Consider the following 26,755-nt stretch of genomic DNA (forward strand, 5'->3'; position numbering starts at 1 on the left):
GAAATCCCCAATTCTATTCATCTAAACGATTTAATGAGGGCGTAACATCCTGACTGCCATATTCGCTCAGGATGTAAAGTGATATTCCAGTTTGGAGTGTATGTGTTGAAAAAGCACAAATTAGATTTCAATTAGATAAAGTTAACTTACTTCATCTGCAAAACCTGTCTATCGCAAAAAGAGATGTTTCAATGTTTCTATCACATGTTTCGTCTCGTGAGAAAATACCCCATTCTAAACATTTGTGGCTGTAATTCTGTTGTTTCAGTACAACATTGGCTGTTTCCGACTTGACTTGAAACGGTCCATCATCGTGTTGATCAAACTCCAAATATTACCACCCTGAGCTTCATCCGTTGATTCATATATATATCACTCCATAAATCATATGTGTCCATGGAATATTAAAATATGTTTTATCATTTAAGTACTGATAAATGTATTTGCTGACTTAATTAGATGTTACATCTTTGCATCTTTACATGTTAAATTTTATATTATACTTATTTATAACTTGTTCTGCATACTAATTGACTCTGTATTTAAGGGTAATATTGTGATTCAAATAATAAAGTAGAATTAATAGATTACATTTCATTATTCAAAGTCACTTCCAAATTGTTCTAAAATCCTTTCATGTTATATTATACAATATAGCCACGTCGACAGACGTTTAAACATTATATATCCAGTACTGTCCAAACAACTGTTTATGTTACTAAGAACTAAATTGAACATACCACACATTTAAAAATATTTTGTTTCTCTTTTTAAGGTATTTGGCAACATTGCACTAGACGATGACAGTGCAATTAATCGCCACAACAATTTTAGGACCTTCTTACAGGCCCTAATGCTCTTATTCAGGTAAAGTAACGGAAAATAAGATAGAAAATAGGGTTTGGTATGTAAAATGATTTACAGATAACATAACATTTGCCACTGTAGCCATAGCTTGTGACATAACAAGCTCAGAAACTGATTCAAATAAATTGTTCCAATAACATTGGCCTGGAGTTTCCTCAGAGCTGCTCTCAATCCAAGGTCATTCTGGGCCATAGATTTCAACATCTGAAAGCATTGAACATTATTAGAGTAAATGTAGCAACTATTACATAGAACATGGCTTGCTTGCTTCAATTTTTTTTTAATTGAGAATCCATAGTGAATGACCAAGGCCCAGAGAGCAGAACATCACCAAGGTGGATAAGATTAAAAGACACGAGGAAAGTCAAGACATGTTGTTTCAGAATTTAAAAACTGAAGCGTGCAAGAAGAAAGAAACACCGAGAGGGAGGCAAGAGTTGCACGAATTTGAGCTTATGGTAAAGAATGTGTTAGAGCAGAAGACCACACTGAGTCTGGATTTCAACATATTAGGATGTAGTGAGGGGCGAGAAAGAGTGCAGGATGGTATATTTTCAGCCAAAGGAGATAGTAAAGTCAATGTTGTCATCTGGCAGACAGGAGTCAAAATTGATAGCTGTCGGTTTGACTTGCGAGAGTCGTGAAGAAATTATGGGGTAGAAATTCGTTACCGCCCATTTTGAGGCGTTAATCCAGGCAGAGCGGTACGTATAGCACATTAAAAAAGTTTGCGCCTCCCAGCGAGAAATTTGTTGAAATCAGGCCAAGAGCTGACAGGGCTGCTACATCAGCCATTACACACTTGACCTGGAGGGGGAGGGGGAGGATGGCTAATGAAAACGCTCGCGTTAAATTCTGGAATTCATTGCGCATGCTCCAAAGTCAGATTTGAAATTCCGGGAAACGCTGAGTCTTAAAGACGCGGCATGGTAATGCATCTGTTAAAGTTTTCAAAATAATTTTTTTTCAAGCTTGTACTGTTATGTCTGTCTGCCGCTGCAAACTCGGAGGCTCACGCACTGTGCTCTGTACAAATGTTGCACTGACTGACCTCCGAGGGAAGCGTTTCCTCATCCCTTTAAGTAGCCACTAGTTAACGACTGTGGAAGGCTGTACCGACTGTTTTTTCAGACATGATTAATGGTGGTTGCTAAATGAGGCAGCCAGACCAAATTTAGCGAGCGGGACATTAGACGGTTGTTGCATCCGAACGAGGTTATGATCGGACTCATAGTCAGTAGCCAGATGCCAGCGTTTCACGCCCCAGTTAGCCCTCAACTGAATTTTCCGGCAGGGCGCTAAATGCTGCTCGCCCAGTCACTAAGCTATTACAAACGGCTTTAAGGCTCCATCTGGCCTCTAACTGAGGTGCTAGTCAACCGAATTTCCACCCCTATATCTTTGAAGAGCTGTAAGAAACACAATTTCACTTGACCCATTGAAGGCTATGGCGGAGATAAGGTATAATGTTTCAGGCATTGCAATGCGAGAGCACTGAAGTAAAAGATTGGATGTGTTGGGTGATGTTCAGGAGCCAGTGGGTTCAAAGAAGTAACAGAGAGGGAGAGAGAACAGAACCCTGGGATTCCTGAAATTAATGGAATAATTGTCAGAGGATAAGCCATGAATTGTTGCACAGAGGAGGAAATTAGATAGGCATGAACATAGCTTTAGTGGGAGACCATTTGATGCTAATTTGGTTAGAAGTGCACAGTGCTGCACCCTCACAAAGGCTTAGGAGGTGTTTCGCTGAACTATTCAAGAGCACAGTTCCAGGTGTGCATGACATTGGCAACAGGATCACCATTGGAAAGACCATGTTGAAAACTCTGCTGCGGATTGTGGATTAGGCCAGAGCTTTCAAGGTGATGGATATCTTGAGAGTTGACGATAGCTTCAAGAACTTTAGAAAGTGCCATTGTAAAGACAAAAGATAATAGATAGATTAACAAGGGTCACTTTAGGGGTAGTTTGAACATGAGTAAGGGAAAAGCAATGGTTAAGTTGGGAGAAAAAGAGGTTGAAGAGATTGTTAAAGATAAGGGCGTCAAAGCTGCAGATCTTCAGAAAAGTGGGAATAATACCATCAAAATCAATGCTCTTATTGGAGTCCAGATAGTAGATGCTAAGACAAATCTATTGTCTTGATGTCACCTGATGTCAACAGAAACAACAACCTGTATTTATATAATGCCTTTAATGTAGTGAAGCATCCCAAGACGCCTCACAGGAGTATTATGAGACAAAACATTTGACACCGAGCCACATAAGGAGAAATTAGGGCAGGTGACCAAAAGCTTGGTCAAAGAGGTCGGTTTTAAGGAGCATCTTAAAGGAGGATAGAGAGATAGAGAGGCGGAGAGGTTTAGGCAGGGAATTCCAGAGCTTAGGGCCTGGGAACAGAAGGCAAATCCACCAGTGGTTGAGCGATTATAATCAGGGATGCTCAAGAGGGCAGAATTGGAGGAGCGCAGATATCTCGGGGGGGTTGTGGGATCAAAGATAGAGATAGGGAGGGGCGAGGCCATGGAGGGATTTGAAAACAAGGAAGAGAATTTTGAAATTGAGGCGTTGCTTAACCTGGCGCTAAAGTCGGACAGCGAGCACAGGGGTGATGGGTGAACGGGACTTGGTGCGAGTTAGGACACGGGCAGCCGAGTTTCTAGATTATGTAGGGCAAAACGTGGGAGACCAGCCAGGAGTGCGTTGGAATAGTCAAGTCTAGAGGTAACAACGACATGGACGTCAATCAAAATGGTTGAATAGAATGAAGCAGCATAAGGAGCTCCTCTACAAAGATCACTGTGATTCAAATTGGAAGAAGAAAATGAACACAGAAGGTAATTTTTTTATCTTTAAGTGAGCTAGCAGCTGTACAAGTGGAATTGAAGTGTAAGGTAGGGATTCATAGCAGTAAAGAGAGGCCCCCTTTGGTAGGGGACCAGATGGATGGGATTCTGGATGGACAGGAAGACAGCAGTTGATGTTTCCTTTCAACAACATTGCATTTAGCAGTTCAAATAGTGGATTGCGAGAAGTTACAAGGAGAAGTAATGTTGGCTCAGGCTGCTTCAGACTGATCAAGGCACCAGATGGAGTCGGTAGAATATTTATGAGGCAGCAGAAAGACAGGCACAATTGAACTGCGTCTTGATGCCAGATACGACAGAAGGCAAAAAGGAGGAATAAAACCTTCCACTTGAATTCATGATTGTTCAAAACATATTCTTTAGCTCCTCTTTATTCCATGAAAGAGGCTGATCTGCCAGATCTTTAATTAGTGGCATCTGCTCTTGCACAACTCTGAAATACATTTCATTACTTTACCATAATCCTCTGAGATATTCCAATAGCAAAAGTATTGAAGCTGCAACCTTTCGAATTATTACTCATGGGCTCTATTAATATTCTCTGTAGGTTTTGTAAAATGAAAAAATATAAACCTTCCACATCAGGTTCCAAATAGCAGTTATTGTGCGTCTCCTACAAATCTATATTTGAGGTTGGATATTTTACTGATGGAGTTACAGACAGGTGCTGCATGCTACTATCTGATGTGTCTGAAATACTGATGTCCCAATCCCAAACGGTTTGGTTTCATAATGGCTTTACAGGCTGTCCTTAACATAACGGCCCTGAAATTGCGATTGGAGGCTTCCCGCGGATGAAAGCATCCGACTGCAAACATTTCTATAAAACTACCTGGTGGTCCCGGAGGTTCGGAGGCTGGTGGTCCTGGCCCTCTACGCGAAGGCCTTCATATCGGCACACGTATCCCAGGAACGTATGGGATTTGTACGCATCAATGGCATCACGTGGGCTGACCCTACCTATCAGCATAGGGGATCCCCATTCATACTTATGGTAATTCTGTATATATGGAACCACTATAAATATGAATGGGAATGCCCCCAAAAACATAGAAGCACTGAAAATAACGAAACAAAAAACATCACATCTTTAAAATTAATAAAAATCAAATTTAATTAATTATTTAAAACAAAAATTAGTTTTGGAAAAATAAATTTACAAATTTTAAAGCGTCTAAAAATAAACGTAACTTATTTAACAGGATTTTAAAGGTTTAAGTTATTGAAAAAAATTTAGTTTTCTGCACTTTAAAAGTCTTACGCTGATAAAAGCAAGCCTTACACCTGCTTTTAGCAGTTGTAAGAATTTGAAGGACATTTGCTGTTCAGGAGTTGTCTCCGCCCGCGGAGGCCCTTTAGTTTCGGATGCGATGACCTGTCGAGAGAATTTTTGACAGATCGCAAGTGTCGTGTTTAGGCGCATGCGCTTCGCATACCTAAATCGGGAACTTGCGCGGCTGCTACGGGTGCACGTGCACCTTGTACCCGCCCATGGGGAGCGTGATATCAGGCCCAGCATCTTACAGCAATTTTCTTGACAGTTTTCTGCCTCCACCTCTAAAGGTACTCATGTTGAGGTACAGTTCCATGGCCACAGGCAACCCTCCGAAGTGTTCGTTATAAATGTGTGAGCTGAGGGAGTGAGTTTTTGATCATCTGTTTGGCTGTGGAGCCCATTACAGCTGAGCCCAAGTCAGCCATTACACAATATCCACTTTCCAGCAGGCATCATTCATTGGATAGGGAAACCTGTCTAAAGTGTTCTGTTTCTATCGCAGGGGCACTGAAGCCAATTGTAGCACCTTAACTGTTGCTCCGGCTAAGACCGGCTGATTCAGCACAGAGATAATTACTACTTTAAACTTCAATGAGAAAACATAGCCATACAGCAGTGAACCCTTTGAATGCCACTGAGTAACTTTTGGATCTGATCATTCCCAAACATAGAATCATTAAATCTTACAGCACAGAAGGAGGTTATTCGTCCTGTCATGCCCGTGCTGGCTCTTTGAAAGAGCAGTCCAATTTAATCCCACACTCCAGCTTTTTCCCCATAACCTGCAAATGAGTTCTCTTCAAGTACATGTCCAGTTGCCTTTTTAAAGTTCCTATAGAATCTGATTCCACTACCCTCTCAGGGAGTGTGTTCCAGATCTTAACCCTCTGTGTGAAGAAATTCTCCTCATTTCCCCTTTAGTTCTTTTACCAATTATTTTAAATCTGTGACTTCCGGATACCAACCCACTTGCCAGCAGAAACAGTTTCTTTCTTCTTGCTCTACCATAGCCCCTCCTAATTTTGAATATCTCTATTAGGTCTCCACTTAACCTTCTCTGCTCTCAGGAGAACAATCCCAGCTTCGCTGATCTCTTCACATAATGAAAGTCCCCTATCTCTGGTATCATCCTTGAAAACCTCCTCTGTACCCTCTCCAAGGCCTTGAAATCCTTCCGAAAGTGTGATATTAATATCCACAGCTGTAATTAATTTTCTTTCATAAAGGTGGATGAGAATTAATTGCTATCATGTTGTTCATTTGTGCTCAACTGTGTCTCTGTCTGATGAAAGCCAGTGTTTGTAAGGAGATTAAAAGAATAGAATTATATTAATGATGCTTCAAACATATCTTTTATTTGCAGGAGTGCCACTGGCGAAGCCTGGCATGAAATTATGCTGGCATGTCTGAGCAAAAGCCCATGTGATCCTCGATCAGGCATAGACAGAGATGAATGTGGAAATGATTTTGCCTATTTCTACTTCGTATCTTTCATTTTCCTTTGTTCTTTTCTGGTAGGTTTGCATTTCCTTAACGCCATGTTAAACCGTTAAATATTAATACCTGACTTGATTTTGTGCTTCTTTCCTATGCGCTGCAATATTTAGTCCTTTGAGCCGGTCGGTGCAATTGTGCTCTTCAACTTCCTACATAATTCATGTGGTCTACATTAGCCACTGCACAACATATATGGGACGACTTAAATGCAAATGAGAAATTTACACTGGGGAACTGCTCATTGCAAATGAAGACAGAATTTTGAACATTTTCATAAGATTAAGCGCTGATGTGGGTCTTTCATCCTCTTTTAGACAAAAGATTTTCCTTGGCTTAGGTACTTAGGGCTGGATAGTCAAAATGTTGCTGCCTCTGTTGGCGCCCCGGAGGGGCGGTAGTGGCAACGGGGATGATTTCCAGGCGGGCAGCCATCTCCCTGTGCCCCGCCAGGAAATTTGTTGCCGGTTGTGCAGAGGCACAGAGCAGCACCGCCCGGGAGCATCGAACCAGTGTGCAACGCCGCCGGTTTCAACGGCACAGTCAAATGTGTTGTGCGCTCACCTTATAGCACCCTATAGCGCGTCGTGGTGGGACCGCCTGGTAAAACAGGCGGTCAGAACTGTCCCGGCAGCGGTGTGTGATAGAATTGGTGAATGAGGTAAGATTGATTGTTTTGTTTAGTTTTATTTTTGCACTGTAGCTTATTTTGGGGAGTTTAAGGCATTGAGAAAGTTTGTTGTGTTTTTAGGTGCAATTATTTTTCCCACAGAATCCTCTCTTCGGGTGCTCCGAGGCTGGCTCTTTACCCAACAGATTTTCAGTTGCTCAGCCGACCTTGTGCCCTAAAAGAGGTGGCCTCCCTTAGCACCAGGGTCCAGCTGATGAATTTTGCTGACTGAGGCGCAAACTGCTCCCGGGCGCAAACTTTACCGCCCCGCCGCCATTACCGCCCCGAAATGACCAGAACTGAAAATCCAGCCCTTCAAACGCAAAATGCTAAACACATCTAAACTTATTAGCATATGTTAGAAAGCCCCATCATTTTCCAGTTGTTGCTTTGTACTTGCTTTAACCAAGTTCTGTAAAAGTGCCTTAGACCTTAACACAATGCACAAACTATAAGGTTTCCTCTCTTACTCAAGAAGAGCGATGTGGCCTCATAAAAGCCAATAATGGAGGCTCTTGCAGAGTTCATGAGTGGTTTAAATTGCTTTATTACCAATGGAAGAAATACTAGAGCTCTCAAAAGGTAGAATAATTAACTTAATAAGAGGATTTACCTCTGCTTCACGTGCATATAAATTTCAAATTACAAAATTAATCTGTTTTGAGTATTTCAGTCATCTTGATAAAGGCAGCAATAGGGGCGAAGCAGATAAGATGAGAACCTACCAGTGACTACATGCAATCCAGAGATTCATCCTTCCAGAGTATAACTGATTAATAAACACCATGCAGAAACATGCACTTATATCATGTATAATCTGAATCATTCCAAACTAAACTCTGCAAAGAAATTAATCAAAATCTTATTTTTTATTATTGTTTGCAGATATTGTGCTTTATACATTTATTAAGCAGTAAAATATTGGATTCAGATTAATGAAAATGCTCCATGCACATGTGCTTTTGTACATTTTGTTTGCTGTGAAAAGTAAGTAGCAGAAGGTCATTCCACAAATTACTGGATTAGGTACTGATATGTACTGATAGGTACTGACAGTACAATTGCATACGAGGCCCACACTTGAGAGAAGGTCACTCTGTGACCAGTAACCTTTATTTCCCAGCCTTGAAGTCATGAAGGTGGGTGGAGCTTCCCCTTTTAACATAGAAACATAGAAAATAGGTGCAGGAGCAGGCCATTCAGCCCTTCTAGCCTGCACCGCCATTCAATGAGTTCATGGCTGAACATGAAACTTCAGTACCCGCTTCCTGCTTTCACGCCATACCCCTTGATCCCCCGAGTAGTAAGGACTTCATCTAACTTCCTTTTGAATATATTTAGTGAATTGGCCTCAACTACTTTCTGTGGTAGAGAATTCCACAGGTTCACCACTCTCTGGGTGAAGAAGTTTCTCCTTATCTCGGTCCTAAATGGCTTACCCCTTATCCTTAGACTGTGACCCCTGGTTCTGGACTTCCCCAACATTGGGAACATTCTTCCTGCATCCAACCTGTCCAAACCCGTCAGAATTTTAAACGTTTCTATGAGGTCCCCTCTCACTCTTCTGAACTCCAGTGAATACAAGCCCAGTTGATCCAGTCTTTCTTGATAGGTCAGTCCCACCATCCCGGGAATCAGTCTGGTGAATCTTCGCTGCACTCCCTCAATAGCAAGAATGTCCTTCCTCAAGTTAGGAGACCAAAACTGTACACAATACTCCAGTGTGGCCTCACCAAGGCCCTGTACAACTGTAGCAACACCTCCCTGCCCCTGTACTCAAATCCCCTCGCTATGAAGGCCAACATGCCATTTGCTTTCTTAACCGCCTGCTGTACCTGCATGCCAACCTTCAATGACTGGTATACCATGATACCCAGGTCTCGTTGCACCTTCCCTTTTCCTAATCTGTCACCATTCAGATAATAGTCTGTCTCTCTGTTTTTACCACCAAAGTGGATAACCTCACATTTATCCACATTATACTTCATCTGCCACGCATTTGCCCACTCACCTAACCTATCCAAGTCACTCTGCAGCCTCATAGCATCCTCCTCGCAGCTCACACTGCCACCCAACTTAGTGTCATCCGCAAATTTGGAGATACTACATTTAATCCCCTCGTCTAAATCATTAATGTACAATGTAAACAGCTGGGGCCCCAGCACAGAACCCTGCGGTACCCCACTAGTCACTGCCTGCCATTCCGAAAAGTACCCATTTACTCCTACTCTTTGCTTCCTGTCTGACAACCAGTTCTCAATCCACGTCAGCACACTACCCCCAATCCCATGTGCTTTAACTTTGCACATTAATCTCCTGTGTGGGACCTTGTCGAAAGCCTTCTGAAAGTCCAAATATACCACATCAACTGGTACTCCTTTGTCCACTTTATTGGAAACATCCTCAAAAAATTCCAGAAGATTTGTCAAGCATGATCTCCCTTTCACAAATCCATGCTGACTTGGACCTATCATGTCACCATTTTCCAAATGCGCTGCTATGACATCCTTAATAATTGATTCCATCATTTTACCCACTACTGAGGTCAGGCTGACCGGTCTATAATTCCCTGCTTTCTCTCTCCCTCCTTTTTTAAAAAGTGGGGTTACATTGGCTACCCTCCACTCGATAGGAACTGATCCAGAGTCAATGGAATGTTGGAAAATGACTGTCAATGCATCCGCTATTTCCCAGGCCACCTCCTTAAGTACTCTGGGATGCAGTCCATCAGGCCCTGGGGATTTATCGGCCTTCAATCCCATCAATTTCCCCAACACAATTTCCCGACTAATAAAGATTTCCCTCAGTTCCTCCTCCTTAATAGACCCTCTGACCACTTTTATATCCGGAAGGTTGTTTGTGTCCTCCTTAGTGAATACTGAACCAAAGTACTTGTTCAATTGGTCTGCCATTTCTTTGTTCCCCGTTATGACTTCCCCTGATTCTGACTGCAGGGGACCTACATTTGTCTTTACTAACCTTTTTCTCTTTACATACCTATAGAAACTTTTGCAATCCGCCTTAATGTTCCCTGCAAGCTTCTTCTCGTACTCCATTTTCCCTGCCCTAATCAAACCCTTTGTCCTCCTCTGCTGAGTTCTAAATTTCTCCCAGTCCCCAGGTTCGCTGTTATTTCTGGCCAATTTGTATGCCATTTCCTTGGCTTTAATACTATCCCTGATTTCCCTTGATAGCCACGGTTGAGCCACCTTCCCTTTTTTATTTTTACGCCAGACAGGAATGTACAATTGTTGTAATTCATCCATGCGGTCTCTAAATGTCTTCCATTGCCCATCCACAGTCAACCCCTTAAGTATCATTAGCCAATCTATCTTAGCCAATTCATGCCTCATACCTTCAAAGTTACCCTTCTTTAAGTTCTGGACCATGGTCTCTGAATTAACTGTTTCATTCTCCATCCTAATGCAGAATTCCACCATATTATGGTCACTCTTCCCCAAGGGGCCTCGCACAATGAGATTGCTAATTAATCCTCTCTCATTACACAACACCCAGTCTAAGATGGCCTCCCCCTGAGTTGGTTCCTCGACATATTGGTCTAGAAAACCATCCCTTATGCACTCCAGGAAATCCTCCTCCACCGTATTGCTTCCAGTTTGGCTAGCCCAATCTATGTGCATATTAAAGTCACCCATTATAACTGCTGCACCTTTATTGCATGCACTCCTAATTTCCTGTTTGATGCCCTCCCCAACATCACTACTACTGTTTGGAGGTCTGTACACAACTCCCACTAACGATTTTTGCCCTTTGGTGTTCTGCAGCTCTACCCATATCGATTCCACATCATCCAAGCTAATGTCTTTCCTAACTATTGCATTAATCTCCTCTTTAACCAGCAATGCTACCCCACCTCCTTTTCCTTTTATTCTATCCTTCCTGAATGTTGAATACCCCTGGATGTTGAGTTCCCAGCCCTGATCATCCTGGAGCCACGTCTCCGTAATCCCAATCACATCATATTTGTTAACATCTATTTGCACAGTTAATTCATCCACCTTATTGCGGATACAACTTGCATTAAGACACAAAGCCTTCAGGCTTGCTTTTTTAACACCCTTTGTCCTTTTAGAATTTTGCTGTACAGTGGCCCTTTTTGTTCTTTGCCTTGGGTTTCTCTGCCCTCCACTTTTCCTCATCTCCTTTCTGTCTTTTGCTTTTGCCTCATTTTTGTCTCCCTCTGTCTCCCTGCATAGGTTCCCATCCCCCTGCAATATTAGTTTAACTCCTCCCCAACAGCACTAGCAAACACTCCCCCTAGGACATTGGTTCCGGTCCTGCCCAGGTGCAGACCGTCCGGTTTGTACTGGTCCCACCTCCCCCAGAACCGGTTCCAATGCCCCAAGAATTTGAATCCCTCCCTGCTGCACCACTGCTCAAGCCATGTATTCATCTGCGCTATCCTGCGATTCCTACTCTGACTAGCACGTGGCACTGGTAGCAATCCCGAGATTACTACTTTTGAGGTCCTACTTTTTAATTTAGCTCCTAGCTCCTTAAATTCTTTTCGTAGGACCTCATCCCTTTTTTTACCTATGTCGTTGGTACCAATGTGCACCACGACAACTGGCTGTTCTCCCTCCCATTTCAGAATGTCCTGCACCCGCTCCGAGACATCCTTGACCCTTGCACCAGGGAGGCAACATACCATCCTGGAGTCTCGGTTGCGTCCGCAGAAACGCCTATCTATTCCCCTCACCATCGAATCCCCTATCACTATCGCGCTCCCAATCTTTTTCCTGCCCTCCTTTGCAGCAGAGCCACCTACGGTGCCATGAACTTGGCTGCTGCTGCCCTCCCCTGATGAGTCATCCTCCCCAACAGTACTCAAAGCAGTGTATCTGTTTTGCAGGGGGATGACCTGAAAGACCAGGTTAGGAATGTCTCCCACAAGTTCACCACCTAGTGGTCAATATTCTCACTGTGTACAACTTAGGTCAGTTTATACATGGGTTCATTAACAGTTAAATACATGACATCACCTTCCCCCCAAAGTCTTATTGGGATCACAGGTTAAGTCTCTCTGGTGGTTTACGCTCCCTTGTAGAGCGCCTGAGTTGGGGCTCCGCTTGTTGGGTGCTGGCCTGAGTGTCTGCTGTTTGCGGTGCCTCAGGCCTGTCCGGATTGCCCACAGTGACTGGGCTCTCCTCCACTTGGTCAACTGTGGAGGAGTGAACTCTACATCGTGTTCTTCCTCTGCTTCTTCTATGGGGTTGCTGAACCTCCTTTTTGTTTGATCCACGTGTTTGCGGCAGATTTGTCCACTGGTAAGTTTAACTACCAGAATCCTATTCCCCTCTTTGGCAATCACAGTGCCTGCGAGCCATTTAGGCCCTGCAGCGTAGTTGAGAACAAAGACAGGGTCATTGACATCAATACATCGCGCCCTCGCATTCCCGTCATGGCAGTCACATTGTGACTGGCGCCTGCTCTCAACAATTTCTTTCATGGTGGGATGCAAAAGGGATAACCTGGTTTTGAGCATCCTTTTCATTAACAGCTCTGCGGATGGGACCCCTGTGAGCGAGTGTGGTCAGGATCTATTGGCCAACAGGAGGCATGATAAGCGGCTTTGTAGGGAACCCCCTTCGATTCTGAGCATCCCCTGTTTGATTATCTGCACTGCTCGTTCCGCCTGGCCGTTTGAGGCCGGCTTGAATGGTGCCGTTCCGACATGGTTGATACCATTTCTTGCCGTAAAGTTCTGGAATTCAGTGCTTGTAAAGCACGGGCCATTGTCACTGACCAAGACGTCCGGTAGACCATGGGTGGCGAACATTGCCCATAGACTTTCTACTGTGGCAGAGGATGTGCTTGAATTGAGAATGTCACAGTCGATCCATTTGGAGTAGGCGTCTACTACAACCAAAAACATTTTTCCCATGAAAGGACCTGCATAATCCACATGGATGCGTGACCATGGTTTGGCGGGCCAGGACCATGGGCTAAGGGGGGCTTCCCTGGGCGTATTGCCCAGCTGGACGCATGTGTTGCATCTGCAAACACAAAGTTCCAGATCTGCATCAATCCCTGGCCATCAAACATGCGACCTGGCAATTGCCGCCTTCATGACAATGCCCGGGTGCTCATTGTGGAGTTCTCTGATGAACATCTCTCTGCCCATCTGGGGCATGACTAATCAGTTTCCCCATAGTAGGCAATCGGCCTGAATCGAGAGTTCATCCTTGCGCCTGTGAAATGGTTTGAATTCCTCAGGGCATGCCCCGTACGTGGCTGCCCAGTCCCCATTGAGGACACATTCTTGACTAAAGACAGTAGCGGGTCTCTATTTGTCCAGACTTTGATCTGACAGGCTGTCATGGGTGAGCCTTCACTTTCGAAAGCTTCCACAGCCATGACCATCTCAGCAGCATGCTCGGTTGCCCCCTCGGTGGTGGCTAGTGGGAGCCTGCTGAGTGCATCGGTGCAGTTTTCAGTGCCCGGTCTGTGCCGAATTGTATAGTCATAGTGGCTAACGTGAGTGCCCACCTCTGTATGCGGGCCGATGCATTTGCATTTATGGCCTTGTTATCGGCCAAAAGGGACGTTAGGGGTTTGTGATCTATCTCCAGCTCAAATTTCCTGCCGAACAGGTACTGGTGCATTTTTTTTTTACAGCATATACACACGCAAGCGCTTCCTTTTCTACCATCCCGTAGCCCCATTCTGCCTGGAACAGACTTCTGGAGGCATAAGCTACTGGCTGTAACTGACCCTTGGCATTAACATGCTGCAACACACACCCGACCCCATAGGACGACGCATCGCACGTTAAAACAAGTTTCTTACATGGGTCATATAGTGTTAACAGATTGTTAGAGCACGAAATTCGTTATGCTCCATCAAAAGCCCTTTCCTGGCTGTCTCCCCAGACCCATTCGCGACCTTTGCGTAGGAACACATGTAGCGGCTCTAATAGCATGCTCAATTTGAGAAGAAAGTTATCAAAAATTTCAGGAGCCCGAGGAACGAACGCAGCTCCGTCGTGTTACGGGGTCTGGGTGCTCTCTGAATCGCTTCTGTTTTGGACACAGTAGGTCTGATCCCGTCTGCTGCTACCCTCATCCCCAGGAATTCCAACTCTGGAGCTAGGAAGACGCACTTCACCTTTTTCAGTCGCAGACCTACCCGGTCCAGTCTGCATGCCACCTCCTCCAGGTTGCAGAGGTGTTCTTCAGTATTACAACCCGTGATGAGGATGTCGTCTTGAAAAATCACTGTCCTTGGAATCGACTTGAGGAGGCTTTCCGTATTGCGTTGAAAGATCGCGGCGGCCGAGCGAATCCCAAACAGACATCTGTTGTACTCAAACAACCTCTTGTGTGTCGTAATGGTGGTCAGCTTCTTCGACTCACTCGCCAGCTCCTCGGTCATGTAAGCTGAGGTGAGGTCCAATTTTGAAAAAAGTTTGCAACCGGATAGCATCGCGAAGAGGTCCTCCGCTCTCGGTAGCGGGTACTGATCTTGGAGTGACAACCGATTGATGGTGGCCTTGTAATCACCACATATCCTGACCGACCCATCCGCCTTGAGCACCGGCACAATCGGGCTCACCCAGTCACTGAATTCGACTGGCGAGATGATGCCTTCCCTCAGCAGGCAGTCCAATTCGCCTTCTTTCTTTTCCCGCATCACGTACGGCACCGCTCTGGCCTTGTGGTGTACTGGCTTGGCGTCCTTGGTCCCCATGAAAGTGCCAGTGCCGGGCTGAAATAGTGAGTCAAATTTGTCCAGAACCTGTGAGCATGATATTCGCTCCACAGAAGAGATTGCATTGACATCGCCCCATTTCCAGTTCATGACAGCCAGCCAACTCCTCCCCAGCAGTGCGGGACCGTCCCCCGGAACAATCCAGAGTGGCAACCTGTTCTCCGAATCTTTGTGGGTCACGACTACTGTGGCACTGCCTAGCACCGGAATAATGTCCTTTGTGTATGTCCGTAGCTGTGCATCGATTGGCTATAATTTCGGCCTCCTGGCCTTGGACGCCCACAACTCGTTGAACTGTTTGATACTCATCAGGGACTGGCTGGCCCCCGTGTCTAGCTCCATTGATACTGGGATGCCATTGAGGAGCACTTTCATCATTATCGGTAGCGTCCAGGTGTATGAACTGTATATGTGCTCCACATGAACTCGCTGAAATTCAGCTTCCAGCGATTTCCCCCAGTGTCCATTTGGCCCCATAGGGCTTACATCGGGCCCGTCCTCCTCGTCCTCCTCATCCTGGCCGCAGGCTTCCTGCACATATGCGCCAAGTGACCGCTGATGCAATTTCTGCAGGTGTATTGCTGATACCTGCAAGCTCTGGCTGTGTGTTTGCCTCCACACCTCCAACATGAGCCGTTGTTGGAAACAAAAGACCCATGACCAGTCGATCGTCTCTGACTGTCTGTGTAACTGTTTTTAAGCACACCATTAACAGGTGTTGATGGCCCCATTACTAGCCGCATTGTCCCTTGCAATGGCATGAATCGCCGTTCAGCTAGCCATTGTCTCTGTTGAATTCCCCCTTTGGATTTGACTACATGCTCGGGCATTTCCGATTGCCCCTGTCTGCCTGGGGAACTGTGTGCCACATTAACAATGTTGACTCCCTGTCCATTTGCTACATTTAAACCAAGATTTTTGTCAAATATCATTCTGGTCTCTTCCACCCCTGAGATAAATGTCTGGGCCATCAAAGCCGCTGTTTCCAGGGTCAAGTCTTTGGTCTCGATCAGTTTCCTGAAAACCCCAGCGTGCCCGATGCCCTCAATAAAAAAGTCTCGCAGCATCTCCGCTCTGCATGCATCTGGGAACTTACATAGGCTCGCCAGTCGCCGGAGGTCTGCCACGAAGTCTGGAACGCTTTGCCCTTCTCGCCGCCGGTGTGTATAATACCAGTGTCTCGCCATGTGCATGCTGCTCGTCAGTTTAAAATGTTCCCCGCTCAACTTACTGAACTCTTCAAAAGTCTTATCTGCCGGCTTCTCTGGCGCTAGAAGGTCCTTCATCAGGGAGTACATCCTGGATCCACAAACTGTCAGGAGATGAGCCCTGCATTTGTCGGCAGAATCCTGTCCCAGCCATTCCTTAGTGACGAAGCTTTGCTGCAGTCTCTCAATAAAATCATCCCAATCATCACCAACACAATACCTCTCATCTGTGCTGCTCGTGGCCATGCTCGCGTGGTTTGAATCCCAGTTTCTCGTCGCCAATGATATGTTCTTACTATATAGTACAAGTGCACACGAGGGCCATACTTGAGAGAAGGTCACTCTGTGACCAGTAACCTTTATTTCCCAGCCTTGAAGTCATGAAGGTGGGTGGAGCTTCCCCTTTTATACCTGAAAGACTAGGTTAGGAGTGTCTCCCACAAGTTCACCACCTAGTGGTCAATGTTCTCACAGTGTACAACTTAGGTCAGTTTATACAGGGTTCAATGACAGTTAAATATATGACAGGTACCCCAGCAGCACAGTGTGTCAGAGTATGAACAGGCTGTGCCATTGAATGGTATGGTATGGGATTCCAGTTTCAGCCACTGTAAAGGAGGCGATTTTGGAGGGAAAGTCCCCTCCCAGCTTCAAGTAACACTGCTAGATGCCAGGCATCAGATCTGCTGCGACTTTATCTCTGGCGCCATCTATAAGGGATCTGTGGTGTCCAGCAACAGTGATGTCATCAAGTAAGCCGAGCAGCCAATCAGATTAAAGAATTCTCAAAGACAGAAAACCACTTTTTAATCATTTTACAGAATGATTTAAGGGAACCCATTGCCACACTTTTCCTAATGTTGCTTTTGTACTAATTGATTGGAACTGCAAAGGAAAGGCACATTTTTTCGTCTTTCCATTCTCTCTGGAAAAATGAATCGCAGGTGCAACCCATGGCTCATTGGTAGCACTGTCATCTTTGAGTCAGAAGGTAGTGGGTTCAAGTCCCACTGCAGAGACTTGAGCACGTAATCCGGGCTGACACTCCAGTACAGTACTGAGGGAGTGCTCCACTGTTGGAGATGCCATCTTTCAGATAAGACCAAGGTCTGTTCTGCTCTCAGGTGGATGTAAAAGATACCATGGCACAATTTTGAAGAACAGGGGAGTTGTCCCTGGTGTCTGGCCAATAGTTATCCCTCAATCAACATCACGAAAACAGATTATCTGGTCATTATCCCACTGCTTGTGGGAACTGGCTGTGTGCAAATTGGCTGCTCTGTTTCCTACTTTACAACAGTGACTACTCTTCAAAAGAACTCCATTGGCAGTAAAGCGCTTTGGGTCTTCTGAGAATGTGAAAGACACTATGTAAATGCAAACCTTTCTGTTTCCTAGCTGGCTTGGCTGGCATTGGAAGCTCATTGGGGGTAATTTTGAAATTGGATGATAGTATAAAATGGGCAATATCGGTTCAGCAACCGTTCCATATCTGTCACGTTTTAACCGACTACCCAAAGTCAAAATGATGCCCAATACATTGAGAACCAGGGCAAGGGCAGAACTTATTTAACTGACAGTTTAGCACATTGTAGCAGATTCCAATTTCTTTCAGCAAGGCTAAGCCATGACAACTGGCCTCAGGATCAGAGCAGAATTTTTAAAGTCTAGAGTTGGATTTTTAAGAATTGCATGACCTTACCATGCAATCACAGCAGAAGTCTCAAATGTAACAACATTGATGAACAACAGACATCACTTGGTAAAATGGCGCTTTTCACAGGAGAAAAGAGAACATTCAAAACAGAATCGAATAAAAAGCTGACACAAAAATATTTCATGTCGAATATAATTTAGCGAGATTCTCAGCCAGCTGTGTCCAATTTCTAAAAGTAACCGTTTTGCCTGCTGCATTGATGACAGAGTACGAAGAATTATGCCCGAAAGCTCTAGATGTTGCCACCACATCATGTTTATTACATTCGTTAGTGAAACTGAATTAGAATGATTCAAAACAGCTTTAAACGTAGAATTGACATTCGGCCATTACCTACTCGTTTCCCTGCTTGGTTTAGGAAACATGCAAGGCAGATATTTTGGCAGAGCTTATGAATTAAAAAAAAACAAATGTCATCGGTACTCCTGTGTTTTGTGACTGATTGCCAAGATTGCATAACTTTTACAAGATTGAAATGATGAAATTAGAGACCATTTACAAAGAAATGCTCACAGCCCTTTAATAGGCTCCTCTGTAGGCAGTATTCATGGGCTCAATTTTCCCTCGGAATTGCTCCGTTTTTTTTTAAGTAAGCTGCTTTTTCTGGCCTAATTTAAAAATCCCCAGTTTCCCCAATCAATTCGCAGCAGCGTAACTCACTTGGTTACGTTTTTTTTAGGTTCGTTTTTTTTTTCTCAAAAGGGGGCGTTACCAGCCACCTACGCCAATTCTGGCCATTTAGGCAACTTTGGCCAGCTAATAGTTACTCCATTTCTACTTAGGCCAGTGTATGTGGCCACTTGAGAAAACCCTTGCGGAGAGTTAAAGAAATCGGCGCAGGTAGGTACATCGGAGGCCATTCGGCCTGGGCTAGGGGTGGGAAGCGGAGAGGACCTGGACCTGAACCAACCAAGCCTTAGGGAACAGACTTGCAAAACCATCCTTCCTTCGTGCAATTAAAATAAGAAGAAATAAAAAATTTAAGTCTTACCTTCAGCATCAAACTCCAATTTAACTTTCTGCACTCGGCCTGGGAAGGCAACGGGCCGGTGTGGGAGGCCACTCCACCTGGTCTAGGGGCGGGAGAATGCACTGGGAGTTCACTCGGCCTGGGCTAGGGGCGGGAGGGAGCAATTCAACGGAGAGGCTGGTTTGGGAGAAGAGAAGCTCTGTGGTCTGCAGCCTATGTGTGGTGATCACACCTTCCCTGCACACTCAGCTCCAGTGTAGGCAGCAGAGCTATCAGGACATGCAGCACCAGACTGATCACAATTAAAAGCAACTCCAATTAAGAATCTTCAGAATAAAATACTTACTGTTAGTTGCTTTTGAAGTCTGGTTTCGTTGCACTTCTGCCGTAGTGTCGTGCCCAGCACCGAGAGACTGCCCTCAGCTCAGAGGCAGGCTGGATAAGACTCGAGTGCATGGCTGAGGTTTCTTCAGTGCAGCCCTTGTCAGTATGACCGTCCTGGCTTATCGCACTGCAAGCAGAGGCCCCTGGAACCAGCCCTGAAGACTGCACTTCATGCGAGGGCTCCTCATATCTGCAGCACGGAAGGCACGCAGACTCGGAGCGCTACTGCGCATGCCTAGCCATCACTATTCTCCACTGCGTATGTGCAGACGTCCCGGCACATTTTCCAACACAGAACGCAGGCTCCACCCCCCGAGACGACTGGCCACGCAGTGCGGCTGCAGAGAAGAGGCCAGACAGCGGCAAAGTTGGAAAAAAAATTTCTGGAGCATCTCCGGACGTACTTAAGTGGCGCAAACTCGGGTAAGTACGCTAAAAAACGGGCTCGGCCAAAACTGAGCCCTATGTCAAATTTTGATGCCCATTCCCACATTTAACAATCCACGGGAAATTAAGCAAAAACTATCACCTAGAAAGTGATAGTTGTCACATTTGCATATGAACAGTGTGTTCGTACGGCATTCCTTTATCCATTAATTTAAAGGATGTGCAACTTTTTATTTTAAACTGATTAATGTCTCCACTGAAATAATGTCCAGAAGAATGTCATAACAATGCACAAGTGTTTTCCTGGTACTAGAGCAAATTCGCAGTGTCTGGGTTCATTGTTATTTGGGGAGGGGGGAAATTGAATTTTCTAACAATATATTCAAAAGAAGCTACTTCTTCAATGTTTTCTCTTTGACGACCTTGAGAACTGATAGTCTGATTAGCAATCCAAATGGATTCTGAACGGTTTAAAGACAGGGACGCTGTAATGTTGATTCCACGTATTTGCACATCAAATTAACTATAATCCAACAATTTACTCACTGCAGAGAAAAACCTTGCATTTGTATTCTTGATGTTTAGCAATAGGTGAATTCATCTACTTTGGATCGAACAGAAATTCATCTGACTGCACTGTAATTTGAGTCATGTGATACACCTGCAAGTGCATCTCATCCATCTGATAGGGACATACAAGCGCTTAGCACTCAGTTCCATTTCCACCAAGCTGCTATAGCACTTAAAGTTTGAAATATATATCAGAAAGAATCCTTCTTCTTAGGCAGTCCCTTGGAGTTGAGGATGACTTGCTTCCACACTAATATGAGTTCTCAGATGACTGAAGAAACCAATGTAGGACCTACAGTCTCTGTCACAGGTGGGACAGACGGTGGTTGAAAGGACGGGTGGGTGGGGTGCTTGGATTGTCGTACACTCCTTCCACTGTGTGCGCTTGGCTTCTGTGTGCTGTCGGCTGGTGTTCGGCACCTTCCTGGATGCTTCTCATCCACTTGAAGCGGCCTTGGGTCAGGAATTCCCAGGTGGGGATTTTGCACTTCTTCAAGGAGGCTTTGAGGGTGTTCTTGAAGCATTTCCTCTGCCCACCAGGGACTCGCTTGCCGTGTCGGAGCTCTGAGTAGAGGGCTTGTTTTGGGAGTCTAGTATTGGCTTGCGGACGATGTGGTCCATCCGTCGAAGCTGATCGAGCGTGGTCAATACCTCTATTCTGGGGGTGTTGGCCTGGGCGAGAACACTGACGTTGGTGCACCTATCCTGCCAATGGATTTGCAGGATCTTGCGGTGGTACTTCTCCAGTGCTTTGAGGTGCCTGCTGTACATAGTCCATGTCTCTGAAGCATATAGGAGGGCAGGTATCACTACTGCTCTATAGACCATGAGCTTGGTGCCGGGGTGGAGATTCTGGTCTTCGAACACTCTCTTCCTCAGGCGACCGAAGGCTGCACTGGCACACTGAAGGCGGTGTTGGACTTCGTCATCGATGTCTGTCCTTGTTGATAGTAGGCTCCCGAGGTATAGAAAATGGTCCACATTGTCCAGGGCCTCGTTGTGGATCTTGATACTCGGGAGATTGTGTGGTGGGGGTAGGTTGGTAGAGACGTTTGTGTTACGAATGTTTAATGTAAGGTCCATGCTCTCGTATGCTTCGGTGAAGGTGTTGACGGTGATTTGAAGTTCGACCGCCAAGTGTGCGCAAACGCAACCGTCATCTGCGTACCATAATTAAATGACATAGGATGGGACGACCTTGGATCTGGACTGGAGGCGACGGAAGTTGAACAATTTCCCATTTGTTCTGTAGATTAGCTCCACTTCACCGGGGAGCTTATTGAAGGGAAGATGGAACATTGCAGCAAGGAAGATCGAAGAGAGTTTGTGCAATGACACAGCCTTGCTTGATCCCGGTCCGCATGCGTATTGGGTCTGTGGTGGATCCATTGGTCAGGATGATGGCTTGTATGTCATCGTGAAGCAGGCAGAGGATGGCGACAAACTTTTGAGGGCAGTCGAATTTGAGCAGGGCAATCCATAATCCCTCATGGTTGACAGTGTCGAAGGCCTTTGTGAGGTCAAAGAAGGCCATGTACAGAGGTTGATGTTCTTTCCTGCATTTTTCTTGAATTTGACGTGCGGTGAAGATCATGTTCATTGTGCCCCTTAGTGGGCGGAATCCGCATTGCGACTCTGGGAGGATCTTCAGCCACTGGGAGAAGGTGATTGAGGAGGATTTTTGTGATGGAGTCGAGAAAGAATAATATATTTATGGGCAATGTTAGAAACTGACAGTTTCGCAAAGTCATCTGAAACCTTTCTTGTGTTAGTTCTTAAAACATATTCCATTCTTTCTCTTTCACCTGCTCCAGCCCTACACCCCTCGAAGATGTCTGTGCTCCTCCAATTCTGGCCTCTTGCACATCTCCAATTTTTTATTCATCATTGGCGGCCGTGCCTTCAGCTGCCTAGACCCTAAGCTCTGAAATTTCCTCCCTGAACCTCTCCACCTATCTACCTCTCTCTTCTCCTTTAAGTCACTCCTTAAACCCTACATCTGAGCAAGCTTTTGGCTACCTGTACTAATATCTCTTTATGTAGTTCGTTGTCGCATGTTGTCTGATAATGCACCTGTGAAGCACTTTATGGTGCTTTTACTATGTTAAAGGCGCTATATAGATGCAAGCTGTTGTTATCTGCTATCTAGTATTGCTGTTCTTGAAAAATACTATCACACCAACAACCATCTGTATACATTTGGATTTGAAAGTTAGAGTACTTTCAGCAAGGTTGTTAAGAGCAGTACACTAAGTGGAGAACTGAGAGTAGACTCGCACACTCTTTATAGTGGAAACTGGAGCACCTCCCATTTTTGGAGCAACTGAGTTGCTGATTGACAAATGTAACATCCAGATGCTTCAAGAAGCCGAGTGGACCCTTGCAAATCGCTGACCATCAGAAACGTACACCATCTGCTTCGGGTGCAACACCAGAGATCCAGGAATTGCTGCTGATCCACTTGCACAAGGAGGCAGTCTAAATACAGTGCTAGACTTCTAACGGTAGTTTAGAAAGACAGCATCATTACCAGTCAGCGATTACACAGAAGTGGAATCAGTTCACGTGAATATCTAAGAAGTTACTAATTATCCAATTTGTTATCAAAGACTTTTGCCAGTTCCATGAATCGGGCACCAGCTAAAATTCGAGAGTCCAGAAACATTCTCATCTCATTGCAGTGACCTTTGTCGTGCATGTAAGCGCTTTGATGCACGACAGATATATCTTCAGTAGGAACAGATGTAGCTGTATTGATTTGGAGGCCCATTCCTCAGAGCTGACTCCATGGTAAATTAAAATAAGTCTTTGCAAAGGTTTTTACTGCACAGTAACGATGCATTGATTTAGGAATAGGAAAAGCCCATCCTATTTTAATAGATCAACCCCATCTAGTAGCCTTCACATCTCTGAATGCTTTCAATCTCCAGAAACATATTTGGAATGATGTTTCCACCCAACAGACTTGTGGGATCAGTTACCAGTATGAAGCAGGCAATATTAGTGGGTTCAAAGAGCCAATTAGGGGCTACAGTTTCCTTAGTTTATATAGACTGGGAAAAATGTCTGCTTTCACTCTAATATATGTCCTGCCAAAGTAATTGCAGGAACACCTGGTTTAAAACATAATTTTATTGGAAAAAATAGAGGTTAGCAAAAAGCGCTTAATGTTGTCATAAAGTAGTAGGTTATTTCTTCATGATTGGCACTCTCCAGGGATTCCTACAGCTCCAAAAATGTCTTAAGATATCTTAACAAAAAATAAAATTAAAAAAACTATAAATTTTTGTTGAGGCTTTACTCAGCTTCAATCAAATTAGAAAGTATACATTTTACTCTGGGTCAGACCTGTATGTGATGAATAGGAATATTTTGAAATATCATCACAGCAGTGCCAGAGGTGTATCTTATCCAGCAGTTAGTAACCTGAACCTGGTGACCAATTTGCAGAGATCGCCATTGTTCATTCCTTTCAGAGCCTTGAAAACCTCGCCGGATTCATCTTGAAGGCTCTTTATCCCAAAGAAAACAAGTCTTTAATATTTCCTCATAATTTAAGTTCTTGATAGCTAGAATCACCTTTATTGGTTGTCCCTGTACCCTCTCACAACCATTGCTATGATTAGGTGACCAGAAGTGCCCACAGTGAATGAGATGGGGCCTGGTCAATGCCTTCCACAGCAACAGAATAAACCCATTGGATTTGTACTGTATCCCTCTTTTAATGCAACTCAACTTGTCTTTCTACAGCAGCTGATCGCTGGGCTAACAGTTTCATAGGTTTATCTGCAGGATCGCTTTCCTCATCAATACATTGTATCGCATTTCCATTTATCATATGTTCTGTCTTTTAGTTCCTTGCTATTATTTTAATAATTTCACACTTATTAACATTAAACTGCATCTACATAGACTATGTACAACTGGCTGGTCTATTGTTTTCAGGAATTCCTTTTGAACGTGTTTTTTTTTAAATAACAGTTATATATATCATTTCATGAATTTAATGGCCATTCCATGTAATTGTTTTTGTCCTTTTCCCAGATGTTAAATCTTTTTGTAGCTGTTATTATGGACAATTTTGAGTATTTAACCCGAGACTCCTCTATCCTGGGACCACACCACCTGGATGAATTCATTCGTGTCTGGGCTGACTATGATCCTGGAGCTTGGTATGTAAAATTGTACATCATTGATATTATTACCACATAATGTGTGCGGTACTTAATATGATTGTATAATCTTTAAAAGATGATGAAGGTACCTGTAATATGTTGCCAAGCATGTGTGATGTCAAACCGTATACATTTGTTGGAGAGGAAAAATATGCAAAAGATATCTTTCATAGAAATCTGCCACATCTGGCTTTCCTGATCAGTGGCTTTATAATCAAAAACTGTAATAAAAGTGAGCACCATTCCGAAGAAATGACTGAAAATGTCGGCTGAGAATATAGCCATAAGGCAGCAAAGATCAAGCGGCTCGCAGTAATATCTTAATATGATCGTGCCAGCTGCGTTTTCAAAGGGTTGCAAGGCCTGATAAAACTTTCACAACTTTTTCTTATTATTCCCTTTTCTCTTCACGCTAGGGGCCTCATTGTGCAATGCACTATTCCCCAGCCCAGAAGGTGCACAAATAACCAAATCTTTGTCAATGCCCTCCTGAAACTGGCTTCCACGGCGTGCACAAGAGCACCCTGCAGTAACCTGGTCTACGCGTTTCTCACTGGGAAGGTTTCTGCCATCCAGTTGGTGCCTCCCTATGATGACCCAGCTCAGATCAGGAACTCATTATATGAGGGACCATGGTTCCCTGCCCCTCCATGGCATAGCCCTGCTGTCTATTTGAGCTATGCCAGTCAGCTGGAATATTTGCAACTGCCTGTCTGCCTCCATTTCGTTCTTTGATACTTCCATTTATGACTGCTCATTTTCGGCACCTTTATTATCCAGTGTGGACAGCCACTGAGCAGTTTAGTGAGGAGTACTGCTTCTGACACCAGTGTTATTTCATGGTCTGGCCTGAAGGGGGCACATGTTCATCATTTGAAGGCAAATAGGATGTTCCTTCCACATCATCCTAACCACTCAAAAGCCTGTTAGTGAACTGCCACGGCAGACACAATTTAGAAATTACTATATTTACGATCTTGAATTAGTATATCTTGAGGGCTGCAGTGATCAATCAGTTAATCCATGAACTCTCACTGTAAACCACTTAAATTAATCTGACAAAAGCCTTAAGGTAAATGAAGGAAAGGATTTCCAAAGAGCTCCACAAAGGAAGACTTGCCTGAAGCCAACTGATCAGGTAGAAGTCAAATAAGAGCTTTAAAATATTGAAACGAACTATGTTTTAAAACAAACTCGTATCATTTCTCAACAATAAAAAGTCAACAACTATTTGACCAAAAGTTGTGACCGATTCAGAGAATGAGTTTTTGTTTTCCGCAGGTTGTTAAGTTTTGCAGTTATCTGGTGATTGATAATCTGGCATGCCTTTCTTTTATTGTGCTTGCAAGAACAGCTCGCCATTGGAGAAACTGAAGCTTGCACCCGGTTATCGGGATTGACTGTGAACTTTGTTTCATTGTCCAGAAGAATGCCATTATTGCTGGGAGTCATCTGTGGCCAAAGTCAGTGATTGCTGACAGGGCAGCCAGATAACAATAAAGTGAGACTGTAGATAATCAAGTCAGCAGCTTTAGGAAACTAAAGTTGTATGCTGCATGGAGAAGGAACAGTATTGGGCAGTAATTAAATGCATTAATGGTAACGGAGATCATGTTCAGTAATAGGAATCAGTTCCACTCTTAATTATGATATCCCAGTTATTTCAACAGCAATACTGGAAACAAAAGTTTTTGAATTATACTTTGTGACTCAAACATTTGAACCTTTTTCACATGAGTTTCCCAAACACCTTCTACAGCATTGTAACCCTAGTAAAAATACAACTTTAAACCTTGCATTCATACATAGTACAAAGGACAAACCTTAGTGTCAAAGGTTAGGGAACCATGTGACCTTGTTCAAAATGGCAGTATTTCCTTTTCATAGTAGCAATACTTTTTGTTTAATGAAATTGAAACAGATGCATAAAAAGTGAATTAAAAAATTAAAGCAAACAATAAATGGAAATATATAAGAAAATATAAATTGAAGAAACTGAGAATAGTGAACTAGAAGGGAAAATAACAAGAAACATAAAAACATGCATCAAAGAAACATATCAAGGAGAGAGGGCAAAATTAGAAACAGCTAACATGTGAGAGAAAGTAAGAAAAGAAAATGTCAAAGAAATAAATTAGAAAAACAAGAATGTAAAGCTGTTATTTTTATTCTTTGGGAATTTCTGTTGTGGTCATCCAGGAGAGTCTTGGGGGGAATTTTAACCTGAAAAAATCGGTGGGGCATAAGTTAAAGCATTACAAATCAAAATCCCGCCTCCAACCCGCCCACTTTCGGCTTTGACCCAGGCGGGATGGGGGACGGGCAGCCAATCTACCGCCAGGAGGCAGGCTGCCATTTAAAATATGATCATGAGGACTTGAAGCCTTTGCTTTAACCTGCTGTGCAGGCTTTACTGCAGCTAGCAGGGGTTCCTGG

At 44.1% G+C, this 26,755-nt stretch overlaps 1 protein-coding gene across 1 annotated transcript in view; it reads left to right on the forward strand.

Moving 5' to 3' along the window:
* The window catches only part of LOC139232507 (probable voltage-dependent N-type calcium channel subunit alpha-1B), a 958,198-nt gene that overhangs the window by 866,895 nt on the left and 64,548 nt on the right, over window positions 1-26,755 (forward strand). The window contains exons 37-39 of the mRNA XM_070862825.1: window positions 776-867; window positions 6,377-6,527; window positions 24,189-24,316. Coding sequence (XP_070718926.1) covers window positions 776-867; window positions 6,377-6,527; window positions 24,189-24,316 — 371 coding nt within the window. The remainder of the gene's footprint in view (window positions 1-775; window positions 868-6,376; window positions 6,528-24,188; window positions 24,317-26,755) is intronic.

This window comes from Pristiophorus japonicus, chromosome 20 (genome assembly GCF_044704955.1).
Source record: "Pristiophorus japonicus isolate sPriJap1 chromosome 20, sPriJap1.hap1, whole genome shotgun sequence".
Classification (NCBI taxonomy): domain Eukaryota; kingdom Metazoa; phylum Chordata; class Chondrichthyes; family Pristiophoridae; genus Pristiophorus; species Pristiophorus japonicus.